Source organism: Gracilinanus agilis, chromosome 4, assembly GCF_016433145.1.
Source record: "Gracilinanus agilis isolate LMUSP501 chromosome 4, AgileGrace, whole genome shotgun sequence".
NCBI classification, from domain to species: Eukaryota; Metazoa; Chordata; class Mammalia; order Didelphimorphia; family Didelphidae; genus Gracilinanus; species Gracilinanus agilis.
The window spans coordinates 173,548,159-173,570,159 of NC_058133.1; the positions used below are offsets into that span (position 1 = coordinate 173,548,159).

The window sequence follows — 22,001 nt, forward strand, 5'->3', positions numbered from 1 at the left end:
AATTAAACAAGGCTTCTAGCCACAAGGCCTCCTCTAAGAAGAGAGGCCTCCTTAAGGCTAGAGCCTCCAGAAACGCCAAGGAAAGAGAAAGAAAGTTAGCCTAACTTACCCATGTGACAATTCAAAGGGAAGCAGTCTGAGGTCTCACCAGAGCTCCTTCAACACCAAGTTCAAAGTGCCAACAGTTCTACACAGTAAGTTACCATCATATTTAAAAGATAGCATCTTTTGTAACTTCCTACATCCACCTCTAATTTCAAGTGGACAAATGGCAGCCTCAACACTGTTTTGGATTGCCCAAAGGGCTGTCCTTTGTTTTTGATTTGTTACTTACTATCATGTGTGGGTAACAGACCTCCCACCTCCTCACTTAATTTTAAGTTGGGTGGGGTGACATTTTTCCTAGTGGCTTGAGTTTAAACAATGAATGAGGATGAGCTAATTCCATTTTCACAATACTCCCTGATGATTCTTAGGTGCCTAGTCACCCCAAGTGATCACTTTGCATAATCATCTTGTACCCACAAAGGTCTTCTAACTACAATAGTTAGAGATAAGAGGGGAATGGAAGAGAGAGAAAGCAAAAGCAATGTTTTGCTAGGTGCATTGACAAAAAACCAATTGGGGGCAGTCCCCTATTGGCATAAAAATGTACATTCAAAGTAACTGCTCAACACCCATCAGTTCATTTGTATCCCAAAGTTCATTCTGGATTTCTTTATGCAATGTAGATTCTTCAGGCATCTTTCTGAAAACAATTCATTCTCTGGATTAAGGAGTCAGCACGCTTCTTTCCTGAAAAATTTTCTCGATCAAAAATTTAAATCTTGGATTTTATAAAAATACAATCCCCTCTGAAGAGGGTGTTTAAAAAAGAAATACCCAGATCAGCTCAGGATACTTGGTTGAGTTATGGGGGTGTATGAATCAATTCAAAAGAAAAAACAAATACATAAAAAGAAAAGCAAATAGAAGAAAAATGAAACTTTGGGAGAAAGAAAAAATTTTAAATCAGAATCAAAATATCAAAATCTATGTATATAAAATTTCTGAATAAACAAAAATATATAATTTCCATCCTACTGGTTTGTAGGACAAAATGCAACCTCAACACCGATTTGGACTGCCCAAAGGGCAGTTTGTTACTATCATGTGTGGGTAACATACCTCCCCTCTTCCTGGGTGGGTGACATTTTTCCTGGTGGCTAGAGTCTAAACAATGAATGAGGGTGAGCTAATTCCATTTACACAGCAGTCAGCAGTGACTTGCTCAGGGTCACATAGCTTGGAATTCTCTGAGACTAGATTTGAACTCAAGTCTTCTTTACTCCAATCCTAGCACTCTACTGAGCCAACTAACTGCCTCATTTCTACATTAGATTTAAACTAAAAAGTGGCTCTGTAATATTGAAACTTTTTTCTTTCTTTTTTTAAAAAAAATAAATTTTTCTTGTTTCCTTGCAATTTTACAGCACCCAAACTTCTGCCTTTATCCATTCCCTTCTGCTTCCCAGAGGACCATCTTCTACAACAAAGAGTATTTTTTAAAGAAAAAAGGGAAGAAGACAAAAAACAATCCAAACCTATCATTACATGGAAAAAAATCTGTTAACATATGCAGTGTTCCACATCAGTGGACCTCCTACCTCTGCACAGCAATATTCTATTATATTCATGTACCACGTGTTTAGCCATTCCTCAGTTAAAGGGCATCTACTGTGTTTATAGTTCTTTCTTATAGCAAAAATTGTACTGTTAATGTTTTGGTTTTCTTAATGATCTCCTTGGTTCATTGCCCAAACCATTCCAAGGCCTAGTATTAGAATCTTTAGGTCAAAGGGAATGGGCATTTTAATCACTTTATTTGCACACATCAGAAATTTTATGGCAAGGTCTTTAATATGCAGGTTGTGTATCCATTTATAATTTATTGTGGAATATGGTATAAAATGTCACTGTAAACTTAATTTCTGCCAGACTACTTTCCAGTTTTGGAAAAAAAAACACACCACTATTTCAATCCTCATAACAACCTTGTAAATAGGTACCGTTATTTCCCCCATTTTACATATAAATAAACTGGGATTGAGAGGTGTAACGATTAAAAATGATAAAGGCTGATATTATAAGAGAAATTAATAGTTTAATTAAAGCCATGGCCATGTTGATAAAATATATAATTAGATCACGAGCCTGATAAAAGCTCTTCAAAGATACTGCCAGTGCCCATCCTCGCTACGTAGCCAAAGAGAGCGCCTCAAGCCCGCCCTCCGAATTTAAGCTGCGCTATACAGTTGGTTCCCGTTGTCTGACGTTATCAGGTCAGAAACTGGAAAACCATTGGATCACAGGGAATGTAGTTTCAAAGTTCCCCACATGTCCACAGGAATTTTGTAAGATACTTTTAAATGGCAACTCCGTGAATTCCAAACACACAGCGGTTAAGTAATTTGCTTAGTGCCACACAGACAGTAAATGCCTAAAAGAGGTTTAGAACTGAATTCTTCCTGATGAGTCCAGTACTTTATTTTTTTCTGCTCTTAGTTGCTTGCTTTCTAATTTTTGCAGTAATTCTTATCAAAAAGGAAGCTCTTTCCTAAGTAATATATATTTTTAGGTTTGTTTGGGTTATTTAGTTATATTTCTGATTCTCCCATGTCAAGCCTCTTACACTGATCTAGCTTTCTATTTTTTTAACCAAATCCAAATGTTTAGGTGATTTTTACTTTATATTATTGCTTGAGGTGCTATTCCTCTTTTATTCCTACTTTTTAAGAAACTTGCTTCCTTTGATATTCTAGATTGTTTGTTTCTCCAAATGAATTTTTTGTCATTGCTTTACTTAACTCTTTCATTTTATAAGTGGTGAAATTGAGGCCAAAGTGGGGAAATAACTAGCATGACACTACACAGCTTGGTTGAGTGAAGACCAAACTTATATCTCATGATTCCTTATGGTTTCAGTGCGTATTCCAAAGTATTATTTTGTGGTTTATTTTTTCACTTCCATTTTATTGGAAATGTTATTTTTTCAGCAGAAGGATGTTCTATTCTTTGGCACAGCAAATAATTTCTTTTTTGATGACAAATGACCCGATATTTTTTATCCAGTGAACCAAAATTTCATGACTCCCATTGGCAGAGAAAATTAGTAAATTAATTAATACGTACCTTTAACAGAACTTATATTTAAAATCAAAATCAGTTCAGTTACTCTGTTGGAAGTTTAGACTAGAAGACCTTCAAGGTACTTCTCTTATGATTCTAAAATACTTTTTTGTAATGTAAGATAAAGGAGAATGGTCTGTTATAGATATTTTGCCTGAATGTGTAAATTTGTAAAGGAGTTTGTGAACTAGAGAAAAGTTTTATGTTTGATTTTCCTGGAATAACTGAATTCCAGTTTTGTTTTTCACATGTGATCAAGGATAAGTACTTTCTGTCCTCAAGCTTCTAAGATCCAGAGGAGGTACCAATCTTCATTGTTGTAGGGAATTTCCACAAAACCCATGAAATCATGAAAATCTTTGTCGTATTTCACACATATAATTGGTTATTAATGATTCTGTTTTTGTGTAGTAATACCACATCTCATTGTTACTGTCCAGTATCATGAAGAAAGTATGCTATAAATTATATTCAAATTTCACATAGTAGTATTAATGCTTTCTTTTTTGTCTATGACCCTTTCTAAACTTTCTTTATCCTCTTCCATATTTTTAAAAAAATGTTTCATTGGTAGTTTCCCACTTTTTTTGAATCACTTGACCTCTGTCAAGTATTGATAGAAGCATCTATTATGTCTATGATGTTCTAATCAGATTTTTACTATTCAAAATTATAATTACGGGGGGCAGCTGGGTAGCTCAGTGGAGTGAGAGTCAGGCCTAGAGACAGAAGGTCCTAGGTTCAAACCCGGCCTCAGCCACTTCCCAGCTGTGTGACCCTGGGCAAGTCACTTGACCCCCTTTGCCCACCCTTACCAATCTTCCACCTATGAGACAATACACCGAAGTACAAGGGTTAAAAATAAAAAAAAATTATAATTATGTGAAATATGATAATTAGTTCCAGTCTAATGGAAATATGCAGTGTGAATTTGAATAAAGAAACCACTTCAGGGTATTTATTCATACTAACTGTGACCTAGCTCTATAGTCTTCCCTGTTTATACTTTTTGTTTTTTATTTTTCAAATAGGAAGTATTTATAAAATTAATCTGCCCTTCCTACTAACCTTCATTTCCAGTGAACATAAAATATCCTAAAAATCCTTCAGTGATTGACATATTCATATAGTCCAACAACAAGAAGAAAATTCCTGCTTTGATGTGGTCTAGATTATTTGTCTCTCTGCATTTTAAGTTCATCATTTTGTGGCATGTGGTTTTATTCTTTTAGACTTGTGGTTTATCATTACATTCATTAAGATTCTATAGTCTATCATTTTTTGCTCTCTAATATTATCATTTTATATATAATTCTAGTTTTTCTTTTCTCTGTTCAGTTTAGTTAGTAAGGGTTTTTTAAGTTTCCCTTGAAATGTCCATTTCATCATTTCTCATGGCACAATAGTATTATATTATATTTTTATACCATAGATCCTTTCACCATTTCCCAATTAGAGGACATCCCTTAGTTTCAAGTTTTTGGCTGCTATAAAACAGCTATAAATATTTTTGTATGTGTAAATCCTTTTCTTTTCCCCTTGTGTTCTTTAGTCTCTTTATATAGACCTATTAGTGTTATAGTGGAGTCAAAAGATATATAGTTTTGGTATTTTCTGGACATAGTTGCCTATTGCTTTCCAGAATGGCTGGATTAATTCATAGCTCTAATAGTGCCCTAGAATTCCCACAGCCTCTTCAACATTGGTCATTTTAGTTTTTGTCATCTTTGTCAGTCTTAGAGGTGTGTGAGAGAGTTTTAAAATAGCTTTAATTTGCATTTCTCTATTATTTGTGATTTAGAGTATTTTTTTTTAAATTTTAAACCCTTAACTTTTGTGTATTGACTTATAGGTGGAAGATTGGTAAGGGTAGGCAATGGGGGTCAAGTGACTTGCCCAGGGTCACACAGCTTGGGAGGTGTCTGAGGCCGGATTTGAACCTAGGACCTCCTGTCTCTAGGCCTGGCTCTCAATCCACTGAGCTACCCAGCTGCCCTTAGAGTATTTTTAATATGATTGGTGTTAATATCTTTTCCTTTGAAAAGAAAGAAACATGTAGAAATATGTATCCATATCTGTTTATATCTTTTGACTATTGGGAAATGGCTTCTTGCTTATTTCTTTTAGCCATGTAGTTATAGTCAAACAAACAGCCATATAGAGGTTAAGGGACTTGCCTAACGTCATACAGATAGTAAGTGTTTGAGCTTGTATTTGATCTTAGGTCTTTTTTATTCTAGGTCTAGCATTCTATCTACTGTCCCTTCTAATTGCCTAAAGCATAGATGTATATACCAATATCATTACTGAATATTGATTTAAAATGAAATGAAATCCTTTCAAATAGACTTTATAATTTATTCAAAAAATTTCATCATGACCAATTGATATTTCTACCCACGATGCAAGAATGTGTCAATATTAGGAAAAAATCAACACAATCATATTCTAAACAAAAATATTCAAAACCATATCATTTTCTCAATAAATTAGAAAAAAACTTTTGCTATATTTAATATACTGCTCATTTCTATTAAAACAAAGCAAAAGAAGAAACAAACCCTTACAAAATATAGACTTAAGAGAGAAGTATTGTTGCATTTTTGCATTTGCTTTTTTTTTTTGTGAAGGATGAAAAGCAGGTTTGCTATATTTCCTGGAAGGTTCATTTTCCCTGCTGTTATTTTTTATTCAGCCTTTCAGGATGCATTAATTCTTGATTGTAAGCCTATATTTTTTTTCCTTATGGAATACTGTATTTCAAGGTTTCTCATTTGTATCTTGTGTGATCCTCATAGTTTCTGGGTATTTGAAACCCTTTTATCTTGATGCTTGCAGTATTTTTTTTTCTGTGATGTATGAGCTATGGATTTTGCCTATTATTTTACTGGAACTTTCACTTTTGGGAATTTGTTTCAGGCCATTTGATTTTTTTTTCTATCTTTATTTTAATCTGGTTCCAATAGATCAGGGTAGTTTCCACCTATGATTTATTTAAATATAGTCAGACTTAAAAAAAAATCATGGTTCTCAGGGGTCCTAGTGATTTTTTTTTAAATTTTATTTTAGCCCTTACTTTCCACCTTAGAATCAATACGATGTATATGCAGTAAGGGCTAGGCAATGGGGGTTAAGTGACTTGCTCAGGGTCGCACATCTAGGAAGTGTCTGAGGCCAGATATGAGATCTCTAGGCCTGGCTCTCAATCCACTGAGGTACTCAGCTGTCCCCTCCAGTGATTTTTTTTTAATTCTTTTTTTATTTTTTAGAAAAAATTTCCATGGTTACATGATTCATTTTCTTTCTCTTCCCCCACTTTCCTCCCTGCCCCCCTTAGCTGATGTGCATTTCCACTGGGTTTTACATGTGTCATTAATCAAGACCTATTAATATATTATTGATAGTTGTACTGGGGTGGTCATTTAGAGTTTACATCCCAAATCATATCCTCATTATCCCTTGTGTTCAAGCAGTTGTTTTTCTTTGTGTTTCCTCTCCTGCAGTTCTTCCTCTGAATGTGGGTAGCGTTCTTTTCCATAAATCCCTCAGAATTGTTCTGGGTCATTGCATTGCTGCTAATACAGGAGTCCATTACATTCGATTTTACCACAGTGTTATCAGTCTCTGTGTATAATGTTCTCCTGGTTCTGCTCCTTTTACTCTGCATCAATTCCTGGAGGTCATTCCAGTCCACATGGATCCTCCAGTTCATTATTCCTTTGAGCACAATAGTATTCCATCACCAGCACATATCACAATTTTTTCAGCCATTCCTCAATTGAAGGGCATACCCTCATTTTCCAGTTTTTTGTCACTACAAAGAATGTAGCTATAACTATTTTTGTACATGTCTTTTTTCCCTTTGATCTCTGGGGTATAAACCCAGCAGTGGTATGGCTGGATGAAAGGGCAGACAGTCTTTTAGCGCCCTTTGGGCATAGTTCCAAATTGCCATTGTCATAATCAGACTCTGGGAGCTGAGTGTCTCACCTTGATTGACAGGTGAAGACAGTTGGAAGAGCAGAATGTTCCTGGAGGCCATGAGGACAGGATGAAAGGCAGTTGGGCAGAGAGGGTTTAAATACCCTAGGCAGCCCCTAACAGGGAACCTTGGACCCCTTGTCTTTTGGGACCTTGACTTTGCCTTGGCTGAGCTTTGCCTAAACTCTTGTCTTGGACATTTGATCTTGAACATTGATTGACCTGTGGGTTAGACTGTGGATCCTCTGACTCTCTCTGAATCCCTAGATATTTAGGTATCTCGGGACCCGGGGAGGGGGGGAGGGGATCTGGGAAGTGCATAGGAGAAGAAGAAGAGGGTGGTAAGGGTGGAATTTCCTGAAGGCTTTAGGACTGGCAAACAACTAGCAGTAAGAAGCTGAGAGAAACCATCATCCAAACAGTTTGCTTACTCTGGTTTGGCTGTGGCCAGGCTGAGCTAGAGGAAGTAAAGAACAAGTCCAGCATTACTGAACAGCCTACAGTCCTGAGGGATTATTGTCATAGATTTAGTGATAGGGTCACCTATTCCCCAACCCTTTCCTGATCATTCTTTTCCCTTGTTAAACAACATAGATAAAAGTTATTAAGTACCTTCCTGGAGTAGTTATTCCATCACCACTCTGGGGAGGGAGTAATGCAGTCAGATGAACTTTATCCAAGGCTGATAGAGCCCAGTACCAATAATCAATCAACCCCAGGTGGGACCTGAAAGGGTTACCCATCCATTGACCTTAGGAATCCTGCCTGGGCACTGTTATAAAGGGCAGTTATTATAACATCCAGCTGGGTGGCAGGACTCGGGTGTCCCTGCACCAGCCATTAGGGAACCAAACCAAAGCTTCCTCAGATTAATATCTCAGATTACTACTACTAATAACCAGCCTAATAGTGGTAGTATCCAGATTACTCTCTTCTTTTATAACACCATCAATTCACAACTCTACCAGCAATGTATTACTGTCCCAATTTTGCCACATCCCCTCCAGCATTTATTACTTTCCTTTGCAGTTGTGTTAGCTAATCTACTAGGTTATTTTAATTAATTTAATTAATCTACTAGGTTGTTTTGACTTGCATTTCTCTAATTATAAGAGATTTAGAACACTTTTTCATGTGCTTATTGATAGTTTTGATTTCTTTATCTGAAAATTGCCTATTCATGTCCCTTGCCCATTTATCAATTGGGGAATGGCTTGATTTTTTTTGTACAATTGATTTAGTTCCTTATCATTTTGAGTAACTAGAACTTTTCAGAGGTTTTTCTTATATTTTCCCCCAATTTGTTGCTTCCTTTCTAATTTTGGTTGCATTGGTTTTGTTTGTACAAAACCTTTTTAATTTAATCAAAATTCATTTTACATTTTGTGATATTCTCTATCTCCCGCTTGGTCTTAAATTCTTTCCTTTTTGGTAGATCTGACAGGTATACTATTCGATGTTCACCTAATTTACTTATAATTCCTTCTTTATATTGAAGTTATTTACCTGTTCTGAATCTTGGCAACCTAATTTCTCCCATACTGTTTTCCCAGCAGTTTTTATCAAATAGTGGGTTTTTGTCCCAATAGTTGGGATCTTTCAGTTTATCATACACTATGTTGCTGAGGGCATTTACCCCAAGTCTATTCCATTGATCCTCCCTTCTATCTCTTAGCCAGTACCATATTGTTTTGATGATTACTGCTTTATAGTATAGTTTAAGATCTGGTACTACTCTTTGGTAGGTTTAGTTTTACTTCCTTATAGCACGGAAATGCCTGAAAACTGTGTTCCTTAAAGGCTGTGCTCTTTGGTAGAGCCCCTTTACCTGTCTGATTTTGATTTTTGACCTTTTGTGACACTTTGTATCAGTCAGTTGTGAGGAGAGTGTGGCCCTTCCTTCTATCCTGTCGCTATCTTACCTTAGAATTCTGCAGGTATATTTGATGTTACATACCTATATGCCCCACTTGAGCAAAGAAGGATTGTTAGTGCTTTTCTTACTACTTTGAAGCCAACTGGGACCATTAAAAAAATTAAATAATATTTTTTTCAAATAAGAAGTATCTTTTTTTTTCCCTCTCTCACCTCCCTCACTTGCCATTGAAAAAAAGAAAACAAAAAAACTTCTGTAACAGATATATTGTCAGGAAAAATTCCTTTGTTGAACATGTTTGAAATATATGTCTCTATACCTTGGTTCTATTACTTCATTATCAGGAGATTGACAGCATGTTTCTGCATCATTCTTATAGAATCATTATAGGTATATTTTTATTTGAGTTCTTATGTCTTTCAAAGTAATTTGTTCTTACAATGTTGTTATTGTATAAATTGTTTTCCTTGTTCTGCTCCTCAGGGTTCTCCTAATTCTGTGCTTCACTCTGCAGACATGTTCTACAAGGTTTTTCAGATTTTCTTCCCTTTTTTTACACAAAATACATCATGTGATGTATGAAATTTGTTCATTTCTTACAGGACAATATTCCATCACAATATTCCATCACATTCATATATCATAACTTTCATTCATTACACAATTGATGGACAACACCTTAGTTTCCAATTGTTTGCTGCCCCAAGAAAAGCTGTTATAAATATTTTTGTGTATATGGAAATCATTTATTTTAAAGAATGGAATTCTTGTTAAAACCTAAACTTTTCAATTCCGTAAGATACTTCATCTATTTCTAAGAATAAATATTTTCTAAAATGATAATTACTTTTATGTGAAGAAAACTTGAAAATATACATATTCTTTGTATTCTTTGGGACAGGTGACATAAATTGTTTGGCATTTTTTGAATGAAGGTAAAAGGAAAGGAGAATACTTAAAGAAAAGTGGAATTTAATCATATAGAACCTGGCCAGACTATCCCGAACTCTTTTGTTTACATCAAACTCTGTTTTTTGTTAATGATTACTGGGCAAGCCTTTTGAAGATTTTTAACCTTTCTAGTTTCTAAAAGTATGATAATTTGAGGAATGGATATGGAAGGTTTCTACATCTTTAAATTGTATGACTTTGGGAAAGTGCTGAACCTTAATTTACCCAATTACAAAGTGGGGAACATAATTCTTATACTATCTTTTTCACAGGTTATGAATAAAAGATTTTAAAAACTCTTGAAACATTAAATCTGAGTTATTTATATCTATTACTAAGTAAGTATACAGTTTCTATCCTGCAAATTAGACAGAAAATGATGTGTTCTTGCTTTGATGTGTCATGGTGTGGCACAAGTTTTGATCTATGAAATACATGATGTAAGTTTGTTTTTGCCCTCATACAGATCAGTGGGGAAGCACAGGAGCTCTTTTCTGTTCGACATGGCCCAATTCGAGCTGCTCGGATCTTGCCAACCCCATACTTTGGTGAGTACTAATCTTTAATAAATAATTTAGAATATGTTCTTGTTTTTGCTGTCACTACTTCAAAACTAAATTCTTCTGCTTCATATTCATTGGACTCCTTTATTTGGCCTTAATTTTATTGTACAGTGTACTCTAATAGCATCTGTTTGTTCAGTCTCCCCATCTTGAGCTTTGTGTATTTTCCTCTGCCCAGATGCAACTTTGTCAGCTCAGAGTGTTCTCACTTTTTTTTCTACTTGTCAAATTCCAGTTCATCCTTTAACACCTTGTTCATGTCACAGATTCTGTATCAAACCTTTCTCATCAGTTTTAGGCTAGTCTGATCTTGCTCTTCTCAGAATGACTACTATTTTTATAATTTCTTTCTGAGAGTTTAGCTCTTAATTATTTCATGTACATTAGGACAAACAGGTTTTATTTTATTATTTTTTTGTTAGCTCCTTTATTATGCTAAATATAGTATTTATTGAATTAGATTCTTGTTGATTAGTCATTTTACATCTTGGGCATTTTTAAATTTGTAGTTAAGCTGGACTCCTTGTCTTAAAGGGGTCTTAATTATAGGAAAGTGGGACTAGTTTGTGACATGAATTAATAGTATTAGAAGTGGAACACAGAGATTGTGATGTGTTTTTTCTACTCTAATATAAAATTAATGTATTTTAAAAGATCTATTCTATATCAGTCTAGAATCATTTAGGTTTTTTTAAAAAAGATTAAATCTAGATTTAATTAACATAATTTATTTTTTGAATTTACAATCCTATAGAATTTATAATCTTTTAAAGCTTAAGATTAATTATGATTAGTTTTCTCATGAGTTTTTCATTATATTTCTCAGTATTTTTAATTTTCTCTAAGAAATCTTATCAGTCTTATGGATTGTTTGCAATATTTCCCTAGGAAATCTTGCACATTTTTTATTATTCTTTACCTTTTTTTATTCATATTATATTTTTATATATACTTTATATATATTAAACAAGTTTAATAGGTTCTAACAATATCCGTTTCAAACATTAATTTTTCTCTTGTTACAAGAATTTTACCATTCAAATTACCAACATATATTTGTGTTACATTAATAAGTTTTAAATAATTTAAGAGATTTTAGGTTATAGATTAAATATTTTTTTAATGAAACATGAAGGAAAGGCCACCTATGAAAATTATTCTAGAAGTTAGTTATGATTTTCTTTGCTACTGAACATTTACAATTTGGAGAGCTGATGGCTAAATTAGTCTGATGTTTTTGTGGGACATGTTTATAAATTATATTCTAGCACATCTTTTTCTCCAGTGTTTGAGGCATGTTTCTCTTTAGAATGGTTTAAATGCTTCATCTTAAAAACAGGAAGAGGACCTTGATGAATTCTTTAAGAATTCTTGGAGTTTTGGAATCTCTGGTGTAGGATTCAGAAAGGCAGACTTGTCTCTCAGGCACATCCTTAAAATTGAATGGAGCTCTGAAAAGTTGTTTTAATTACCTCAAGTTTGGTACTCTTTATTTTGTTTGGCTTATATTTTGCACATACAAACTAACTTTTCTTTGTAGAAAATCAAAGCAAAATGATAGGGTAAATGACAATTAAGTGTTTGACTTAAAGTAAATGTTATTCACAGAATTCTTTGGTATATACATTCTTTTTTTTTTTTTTTTTGTGAAGGTTGTACCTTTTCCCTTGATTAAAAATGTAGTCTTATTTTAAATGTGTTAAACCCATTATGAAATAAGGAAATAGAAAAGAATTTTCAAGGTAGAACAATAAAAAACTCTTGAGTGTTGCTCAGGAGGATTGTGTTGATTCCAATCTGATGGTTTTATTATACTGCTGTAGCCTGAGTTTAAATTCACAAAGTCCAAAACCATAGAGAATAGAATAATAAATTTGTATTTAAATGATTACAGATGATATTAAGCTGATTGTTATGAAGAACTTCCTCATATAAGGGTGACTAAATATTTATAATAGTAATTATGGAACTTTGTATCCTGGAAATCTTTCAGAATAAGAATAAAAATGAACATATGTGTGTCTCTGTCAGTAAGTATCTGGCCAGTTAACAATTTTGAGGTATTGTTTAAAAATTTTTATGATTCCATTGTTTTCTGTTGAAAACATATTAAGGGATCAGAGGCCACATGTTTATGTACATTAATTAGTTATTTTGCCCCAACTGTTCCTCTTCTGTGGCATTGCTCCGCAGTTCCTATAGGTAGACTGGATAAGTTGATTCTACTCTGTATTTAGATATTTGATCTTATTCTTAAGTTGTGAGCTAAGAGGCATGCCATGTTGATATGAATATTGTGTTATCTTCTTTCTCTGAGAATTATGCCCAATTTTATTTATTTTTTTAATTAAAAAAATTTTTTTTAAACCCTTAACTTCCGTCTTGGAGTCAATACTGTGTATCAGCTCCAAGGCAGAAGAGTGGTAAGGGTAGGCAATGGGGGTCAAGTGACTTGCCCAGGGTCACACAGCTGGGAAGTGTCTGAGGCCACATTTGAACCTAGGACCTCCTGTCTCTAGGCCTGGCTCTCAATCCACTGAGCTACCCAGCTGCCCCCCCCCAAGTTTATTTTGTAGCTGAGGTTTGACTGAAATTACTATTTTGTACTCTATAGCATAAAGGTGATGACCCTCATTATCTCCCAGAGAGCCCTGCTGTAGACTTATCCTGGTGCAGTGTCCTTGAAACAAGTAAACTAACATCATCCAAAATCTGTGTCCATGGGGGCAGCTGAGTAGCTCAGTGGATTGAGAGTCAGGCCTAGAGGTGGGAGGTCTTAGGTTCAGGTCTGACCTCAGACACTTCCCAGCTGTGTGACCCTGGGCAAGTCACTTAACCTCCATTGCCTAGCCCTTACCACTCTTAAAGAGTCAATACACAGTATTGATTCCAAGACAGAAGGTAAGGGTTTAAAAAAAAAAAAATCAGTGTCCTGAATGTTGTTCATATCCCTAGCTGTCAGCATCTTTTTTTTTTTTTTTAAACACTTAATTTCCGTTTTAGAAAAAATACTGTATATTACCTACAGGTTAGAGTGGTGAGGGCTAGGCAGTGGGATTTAAGTGACTTAATCAGGGTCACACAGCTAGGAAGTGTCTGAGGCCAGATTTGAGCCCAGCACAGGACTTCCAATCTCTAGACCTCTAATGTTTAGTTTCCTAAGCTATCTAGCTCCTTTCTGGCAGCATCCTTTTTTGCTTGTGTTTCCAGAACTCATCATTAAAATACCATTTCCACATGTACCTTAGAGCCCATAATGCTTTCCTTCTTGAAGACTTAAGAATTATCCCACAAATTTTATTTTAGTATATTGTCCAGTTGTTTCATAGCATCTTCATTTCTGAACTTTTGCATTTCATAGTTTGTAAAAGAAAAAACTCGAGATGATATATAATTAAATTTCTTCTCTCATTGTTAACTTTGAATAAAATCAGTGTGAGATTGTAGACTTGAAAGACTGTCTTGCTGATCTAAAAACATAAGTGACCAATTTAAAGATTTTTTAAAAATTAGAAAACTTAGAATTCCAAATGGAATCACTGGAAATTTCTTATTTGGGAGGCATGGGGAAAGACTAAAATTTTTGCTTGTGGCTTGAAATGTGCAGGTTTTTTGGAATTGGAGTTACAGCCTCATTTTTTTAAACCTGCATGTCTTAGATACACTCTTTTGGATGGTCTTACAAACCCATGGTCTTTTTTGTTTTGGGGGAGAAAGACACTTTTCAGCTGGATGTGATCTGTTGAAGACTCCTTGTGCCAGATTTCTGGCATCCAGCTGAAAACCTTGGGCAACAACAAACTTGGCTCATCCTTTTATCATGTTAAGATATTGCTCCTTGCATCAAAGTTAAATTTCCTTTAGGTTCTATCCAAGCAAGACATTCACACCATTCCCATTACTTATGAAAATGATCAAGATTTGTGAGACCTTAAAAGAGACCTTGCTTTTTTATTTTGCTTTTTGGGAGAGAAAAATGTAAAGTATTTTCAGAGGCTTTTAATACTCTAAACAGACCACCCATAAACCAACTCACAAATAATCAATTGTTGCTTCTTTTTTTTATATAAATGTCTGACATTTGTTTTCCCAGAAATAAGCACAAATAGAACAATTTTAAAGTTGTTAGTCAATGTTAAACTTTTTCAACCCTTTTGCTTATTTTTTGGTAACTTTTTAAACAAAGTGGCCTTTCCAGTTGTTGTGTTTTCAGCATTTTTCATAATGTACAAATAGCCCCCTCCTCCTTTGCAGATGACTTAAATGTGGTTTTATCAAGTCTCGGAAACAGCTGTCTGATTTACTCAACTATATTGTTTCAGAAATTCTGAGTAACCCCCCAGAAGGGTTTTCTGTAAAATTTAAGCAACTATGTGTAAACAAATGGATCCTTTAAAAAAACCAAGATTGCTGAAACCAAACACAAGCAATCCCCCTAAAAGAACACCAGTTTAGATTTGCTTACAGTCATCTCTAGTATATTTGGAAATGGGATTGTTTTATTTCCAGAAGTTAAAATAATAATTATTGACATTTTGTCTTGTTGATTGAGGGAAGTTGACTTCCTTAGAGTACTACTCTTTTTTTTTAATGCTTGTTGGTTTTCATAGCTTTTTAGAATGCTATTGCCATTTATTTCATCATGCTCTCATCTCTATAGTCAAGACCTTGTGTTTCCTTTTCAATGATTTTCACAAATTACCATTTGGGAATGTATTTCCCCCCCCTTTTCTTCAGGTGCTTTGGTGTATTCCTGAATCATTCCAGTTTTTAGATGTCTGTCAATTTTTTTAGCATTGGGTAAAGTTGGCACAGTGTCCAGTGTGAGAAACTGATCTGAAGGGTATTGTTTTAGCCATTTCAAAAAAGATAGTATATTTTGCATTCTTGTTACAAAATTAGGTACGTTTAAATTAAGCCCTTAAAAACATGTTTGTGTCTCTTACATGTGGTATGTCAATTAAATCTTTCATTAAAAGTACATAAAAAGCATTACTCATCAGTTATCAGGAATTGGATAAAAGAAACATTGTAATGTGAAGCAAGTAACAAACACATGAGCTTTAATGGTTCTTCACCAAATAATGGAATTTGTAAAGGAGCTACTGATTACCATCAGCATGGTTCAAACACTGTCTTACTGTTAAACTGATAAAGAGATTTGTGTATGTGGGAGTTTTGCTGGTTTGGCTTGGTATAATCCTAGAAATAGATGCTCACCTGTGAGGCAGATGTGAAAGGAAAGCTCAAATTTCACAAAGAAGTGCCTACCAAGTTCAAAATTAGGAGTTTTGTAACATTGTCTATAAACGTAAGTAAGATACTTATTTATCTCTCAATATAGGCAAGAGGCATTTGTATATCATAGCATTGTTGAGAGAGATTTTTAATATTCCTAAGAATTCTTATTTGTATTAATAGCTTTTTATTTTTATTTATTCCTTTTATTTTTGCATGACATTCATTTACACATGTATCTCTTACACAGGAAACATTGCCTTTTAACGAAAATTAAAAACACATACAAAAAAAGTAGTTCAACAAAATCAACTAACTCATCGATCATGTCTGACATTATACTCAGTTCCTATCCATAGCTTTCCACTTCTGCTATGAAAATAAGTAGTTGCTTTTTTTTTTTTTTCTGGTGTTTGAGATCTAGGTTGGTCATGATAATCACAATGCTTTTAGTTTTGTTTTTTCTTTCCCTTTCTCTTATTTGTATGCATTGTGTGTATACATTGTTTTCTTCTGCTTACTTCATTCTTTATTGGTTCATATAATTCTTTCCATTTTTCTTTGTGGATGTCATAATATTTGTCATTTATAAAGTGGCATAGTATTTTATTACATTTATAATTACTTAAACATATAATAAAAAACTACTTGCTTTGTCTTCATGTCTGCTAACAATTAATATTGCTATAAATATTTTGGCATGCATGAAACTTTACTATTCTTGACTTTTTTCAGGCTGAGAGGCAGTATAAGCTTAGGAGTGTGATCTACTCCATGTTCTTTATATATATATGTTGGATCACTTGTCTGAACAGTTTCTAGAGTTAACCAAGTTTGTATCTACCCATAGCATCACCGCAATTTTAAAAGTTATTAGTTTGATTTTCCATCTGGCAACAGGGAATATGCTACTTGTTCCTTTTCTCTGCCTTCTCCATTCTTTACTCCAACTTGCTCTTTGGCCAACTTACTATGTATTTTCGCTTTTTTTGGGTCCAAATAAAGAGAAGAATGAACTGGCTGCCCCTAGACTTTTTTTTCTTCCTGTGTCTAGCAGCTATTAATAGGACTGGTATTGGGGCACATTTTATGTGTATGATGAAAGTCCATTAATGGACAGGACATGACCTACAGACTAGGATTCTCATATCTACCTAGTGGACCAGATAATACTCATTATTCTAAACCATTAGAGAGAATAAACTCTACCCCAGGCTACCTACTCAAAAAACATGCATAGAAGTATCATTACCTTAAACGCAAATTGCCATATCATCTAGCCATGTTCTATATGTTAATTGCCAGGTCACCTCTACTCTGTCACCATCGTTGTTCTCTAATCAGAGAAAAGACCAGGCACAGGCTGACTTTGAAAATTATGCCTTCTTGTATTGATTATTATGTATTGTAGTCTCCTTTACTATAGTGTGTATGTGTAGCTTGATTTAATATGAAATTGTAGCTCCATGTCATAAAGACTGATATTTTCTGTTAATATAGTGAATTGTATTGTATAATACGTTATAACTTCAGTGGTTATCTTATTTGTTTATCCTTTGTCTTTCCTCTGACTCTGAGTATTAGGACCATTCCATGTTTGCTCATCTCTGTATTGAGGTATGTTTACATTAGTTTCCTTTTCCATGTGCCTCAGATTTGGAGATTCAAGTTCATTACTCCTCACATATATTTGGTATTATTTCCCTGACAAGATATGGTCAGGTATAGAATTAGTAGAAATAGTCTAACCTTTGGTTGTAAGGTTCATGATTGTCCCTTCTCCTTAGATAAGTTTCTTAATGATGAGTTCTTTTATTTCTATCTCTAGATAGCATTCAAGGATTTTGTAAGTTGCCAAAGAACACAAAGATGGCCCTAGTGATTAAGCCTCCTAACTACAAATTCAGGAGTCAGTGGTTTCTTTTCCTTTTTTACATTTCTTAACAGTAATTTTTAATGGTAAAATCTAACTTGTGATGATGTAAGATGGTTTAAAATCCAATTCTCTGTTCGAATAAATTACATGATCTCTTGTTCATAAGTTCGTGGACTTCAACAAATGTTGTTATTCCTTTTATTTTGTGTAATAGGGGTTTTATGGCTTTTTCTTACTTCTTGTGCTATATATAATAACCATAGGAAAAATAAAAAATATCAACAAATTTCTTCACTTTTTCTTCTCTCATGAATCAGGATAGATATCTGTGGTGTTCCTTGTAAGCATCTTTCAAGGGACTGTAGCAACATTTTTTTTCTTTTACTTAATGATTCTGGTCTTAAAAACCAGAAATGTAGAACCTCAACATTTACGATTTGAACTATCTACTTGGCACAACTTCTTAAACAGCTTAGCATCTCATTCTTTTAATGTTCTTCATGAGAAAATGTTTTGTACACAGCATTGCTGAATGTTGATCTAGCTTTGGGAAGTTTAATGAATTTTTTCTCCTTTTTACATTTATGGAGAAAGATTTATGATGAGTGAACTTGTCTAGCTTTAGAGTTGCAAGAAGTTGAACTTTCAGTATTTAGTGTGAAAATTAAAGCTGGAGTGAGCAGGGAATCTTCAAGTTAATGCAGAATAAATGGAAAATATATTGTGAAAAACTTTATGACTAAAGAGATCAGAAACAAAATCATTTTTATTGTGTTGTATTATGTGTGTGTGTGTGTGTGTGTGTGTGTGTGTGTATGATATATGTTTGTATCAAGTGTATAAATTGGAGTAGTATAAAATAAAGTCCAGAGCCAAATTTTGTAATGCCTGAATTCCTAGGAAAAGGCATTTGGATGTCATCCCCAAGGAAACATGAAGCTATTTAAGATTTTTGAGATAGTGGCATGATATGTTATAATCTGACCTATTGGCATTAGTTGGAAGGTTATATTGGTCCATACACAGAAAAGATGGATTAGAGAAAGAAGAGGCTAGAAATAGTTTCTAGTTAGGAGAAAACTATAATAGTCCAGGAGAGAAATGATGCAGACCTTTTCTTTGGTGGCAATAATGCCAGTATGAAGAAACGTGATGTTAGATATTTTGTGCAGGTGGAATAAGCCATGGGAACTGATTGGATATGAGAGGCTGATAAAGAAGGAAAAATCAAGGATGTGACCAGACTCATTAATAAGGAAAAATAGGGCCATTTGGAGAAGGGAAAAATAGATGTTTTCCTTTTTTTGATATGTTTAATTTGAGTTGTTGGAAAGATGGTTGGTGGAAAATATTGCAGATAATTTTAGCCATAGTATAGGAAATCAAATGATATTAGGGCTTGATTTAGGAGTTATCCTACATTGAAATTGAACTCTGTGGAGTGAAATGAATTTTCCAAAGAAGAGAGGGTTGAGAGAGAAAAGAGGAGTATACATATGGGATTTTTGGATATAATTTAATTTATTTCTTTTAAAATAAGTTTTTATTGATGTCTTTTGTGTTTGTAAAAATAACACAATAGTATCCCTTCCCCATTTCTTCCCCGAGAATTGTACTTCATCCTTACATGACCCTAGTATTCTTTTTTCATTCTCTGAGAGTGCTCTCTCATATAATGAACAATATTTTTAGCCAAAAAGGAAAAATAAAGAGAAAAAATCTGCATAATTTATCAAGACATTGAGGAAGTCTGCAAAGTCTGTGTAGTATACATCTTTATTGATCTCCCACCTCTGCAATGGGATAGCATTGGAGAGTCTATCTCTTCTTTCAAGATATACTTTTTCTTTATAATTTTCCAACATTTACCTTTATTTTATTTTTTGGTTTTTCTTTCCATTTACATTGTTATATTCCTTGGGTATATTGTTTTCTTGACTGCTTCACTTTGCATTAGTTCGTGTAAATTTATCCATGCTTCTTTATATTCATCACATTCATCATTTCTTAGACCACAGGAATATTTCTTCTGTTGGAAAAATTTATCACACTGATCCAAATCCAAGCTAAATAGGTTCATTGAGAGGAGGTCAACCTCATGCCTCACAATAAAGTCAGACTCCGGTCAAGATCAGAACCAGAGACACTGAGCCATATGAGATAGCTTTTTTTATGCCAAGAAATCTGGTGACACAGTGACAGAAAATACAATCATAATTAAAATAGAATGGATGCAAAATCTTTCACATGCACAGTTATTAATGATACAAGTGCTAAGTGTAAAAAAAAAATGACTATGGGTGGTAATTTATGTCTATTATTATAGCTCACCATTCCAAGGCCTCAGAAATAAGAGTTAGGGGGCTAATTGTTTTTCTGCTGACAATAGTTATGAAATAGTAGGAGTCAGCATTTGGGTGCCTGTCAGACTATCCTGTCATACACAGAGAGGGTTGTGGTGAGCTAAGTGTAAACTCTTGGGTTATAGGCTTAAGATCAAAATGCCTATAAATAAGATTTGATACCACCCTAAACTTATTAGCTTTGTGACTCTGTCACTAAATTCTCTTTGACTCTGTTTCCTTAGCTGTAAGATGGAGATAATAACAACATGACTTTTGTGAGAATCAAATGAGAGAACATTTGTAAAGCACTATGTATAGTGCCTGGTGCATAGTAGGTATGATAGAAATCCTTATTCTCTTTCCTTTGCCCCTAGTCTTTCCTCTCACTTAAGGAGAAGAGTTTTTTCTTTCTGGCTCTAATCTTTTTTTTTATTAGACATTTATTAATATTCGTTTTTAACCTGTTTACATACTTTATGCCCCTACTTTCCCCTTCACCCCCCGCTCTCCCCCCACCCATGGCCAACGCACATTTCTGCTGGTTGTAACATGTGTCCTTGTTCAGGGTCTATTTCCCATTCATGTCCGCCTCAGCCCATGCATTCAAGCAATTGTTTATCTTATATGTTTCCTCTCCTGCAGTCCTTCCTCTGAATGTGGGTAGCATCTTTACCATAAATCCCCCAGAGCTGTCTTGTGTCATTGCAGTGCTGCTGGTACAGGAGCCCATTACATTTGATTTTACCATAGTACAATGTGTACAATGTTCTTCTGGCTTTGCTCCTTTCGCTCTGCATCTCTTCCTGAAGGTCTCTCCAATTTGCATGGAATGCCTCCAGTTTATTATTCCTTTTAGCACAATAGTATTCCATCACCCGCATATACCACAATTTGTTCAGCCATTCCCCAATTGAAGGACATCCCCTCATTTTCCAGTTTTTTGCCACTACAAAAAGCGCAGCTATAAATATCTGGCTCTAATCTTAACCCATCTACTTATTTTTTTTTTTGGAAAAAGCAGTGTGGTTTTTGTCCATTCAGTGAGGAATCAGGAAACCTGGGCTGGATCTACTGGCTCTGAGACTGTGAAAGTCAACTTTTAAATTTCCTTAACATCAATCTCCTTATTTGAAGAATGGGATATTACTGCTTGTACTTTGTTTAGTACCTCTTTCTTTTTTTATTCCTTCCTTTTATTTTTTTATTTTTTTATGGTCATTTTAATTTATTTTTTAGAAACAATTTTTCCATGGTTACATGATTCATGTTTTTGCTCTTCCCCAACCCCAGTAGCCGATGCGCATTTCCACTGGTTTCTTCATGTGTCATTCATGATCAAGACCTATTTCCATATTATTGATAGTTGTTCTAGTGTGGTCATTAAGAGTCTACATCCCAAATCATGTCCTCATCAACCTATGTGTTCAAGCAATTGTTTTTCTTCTGTGTTTCCACTCCTGTAGTTCTTCCTCTGAATGTGGGTAGTGTTCTTTTCCACAAATCCCTCACAATTGTCCTGGGTCATTGCGTTGCTGTTAGTACTGAAGACCATTATATTCGATTTTACCACAGTATATCTGTCTCCGTGTATGATGTTCTCCTGGTTCTGCTCCTTTCACTCTTGCATCAATTCCTGGAGGACCTTCCAGTTCACATGGAATTCCTCCAGTTCTTTATTCCTTTGTGCACAATAGTATTCTACCACCAGAAGATTCCACAATTTGTTCAGCCATCCCCCAATCGAAGGATAGTCTCTCATTTTCCAATTTTTTGCCACCACAATGAGTGCGGCTATAAATATTTTTGTACAAGTCTTTTTCCTTATTATCTCTTCACATTTTTTTTCATTATTTCCCTTGATATTCTTGATCTTTTGTTCTTCCAAATGAATTTGTTATAGTTTTTTCTAATTCAGTAAAGAAGTTTTTTGGTAGCTTGATAGGTATGGCGCAAAATAGGTAAATTAATTTGGGTAGAATTGTCATTTTTATTATGTTAGCTCG

The 22,001-nt window shown here is 34.4% G+C and overlaps 1 protein-coding gene across 1 annotated transcript in view; it reads left to right on the forward strand.

Moving 5' to 3' along the window:
* The window catches only part of BCAS3 (BCAS3 microtubule associated cell migration factor), an 881,625-nt gene that overhangs the window by 70,967 nt on the left and 788,657 nt on the right, over positions 1-22,001 (forward strand). Inside the window, exon 5 of the mRNA XM_044671669.1 lies at positions 10,443-10,524. Within this exon, the coding sequence (XP_044527604.1) occupies positions 10,443-10,524 (82 nt within the window). The remainder of the gene's footprint in view (positions 1-10,442; positions 10,525-22,001) is intronic.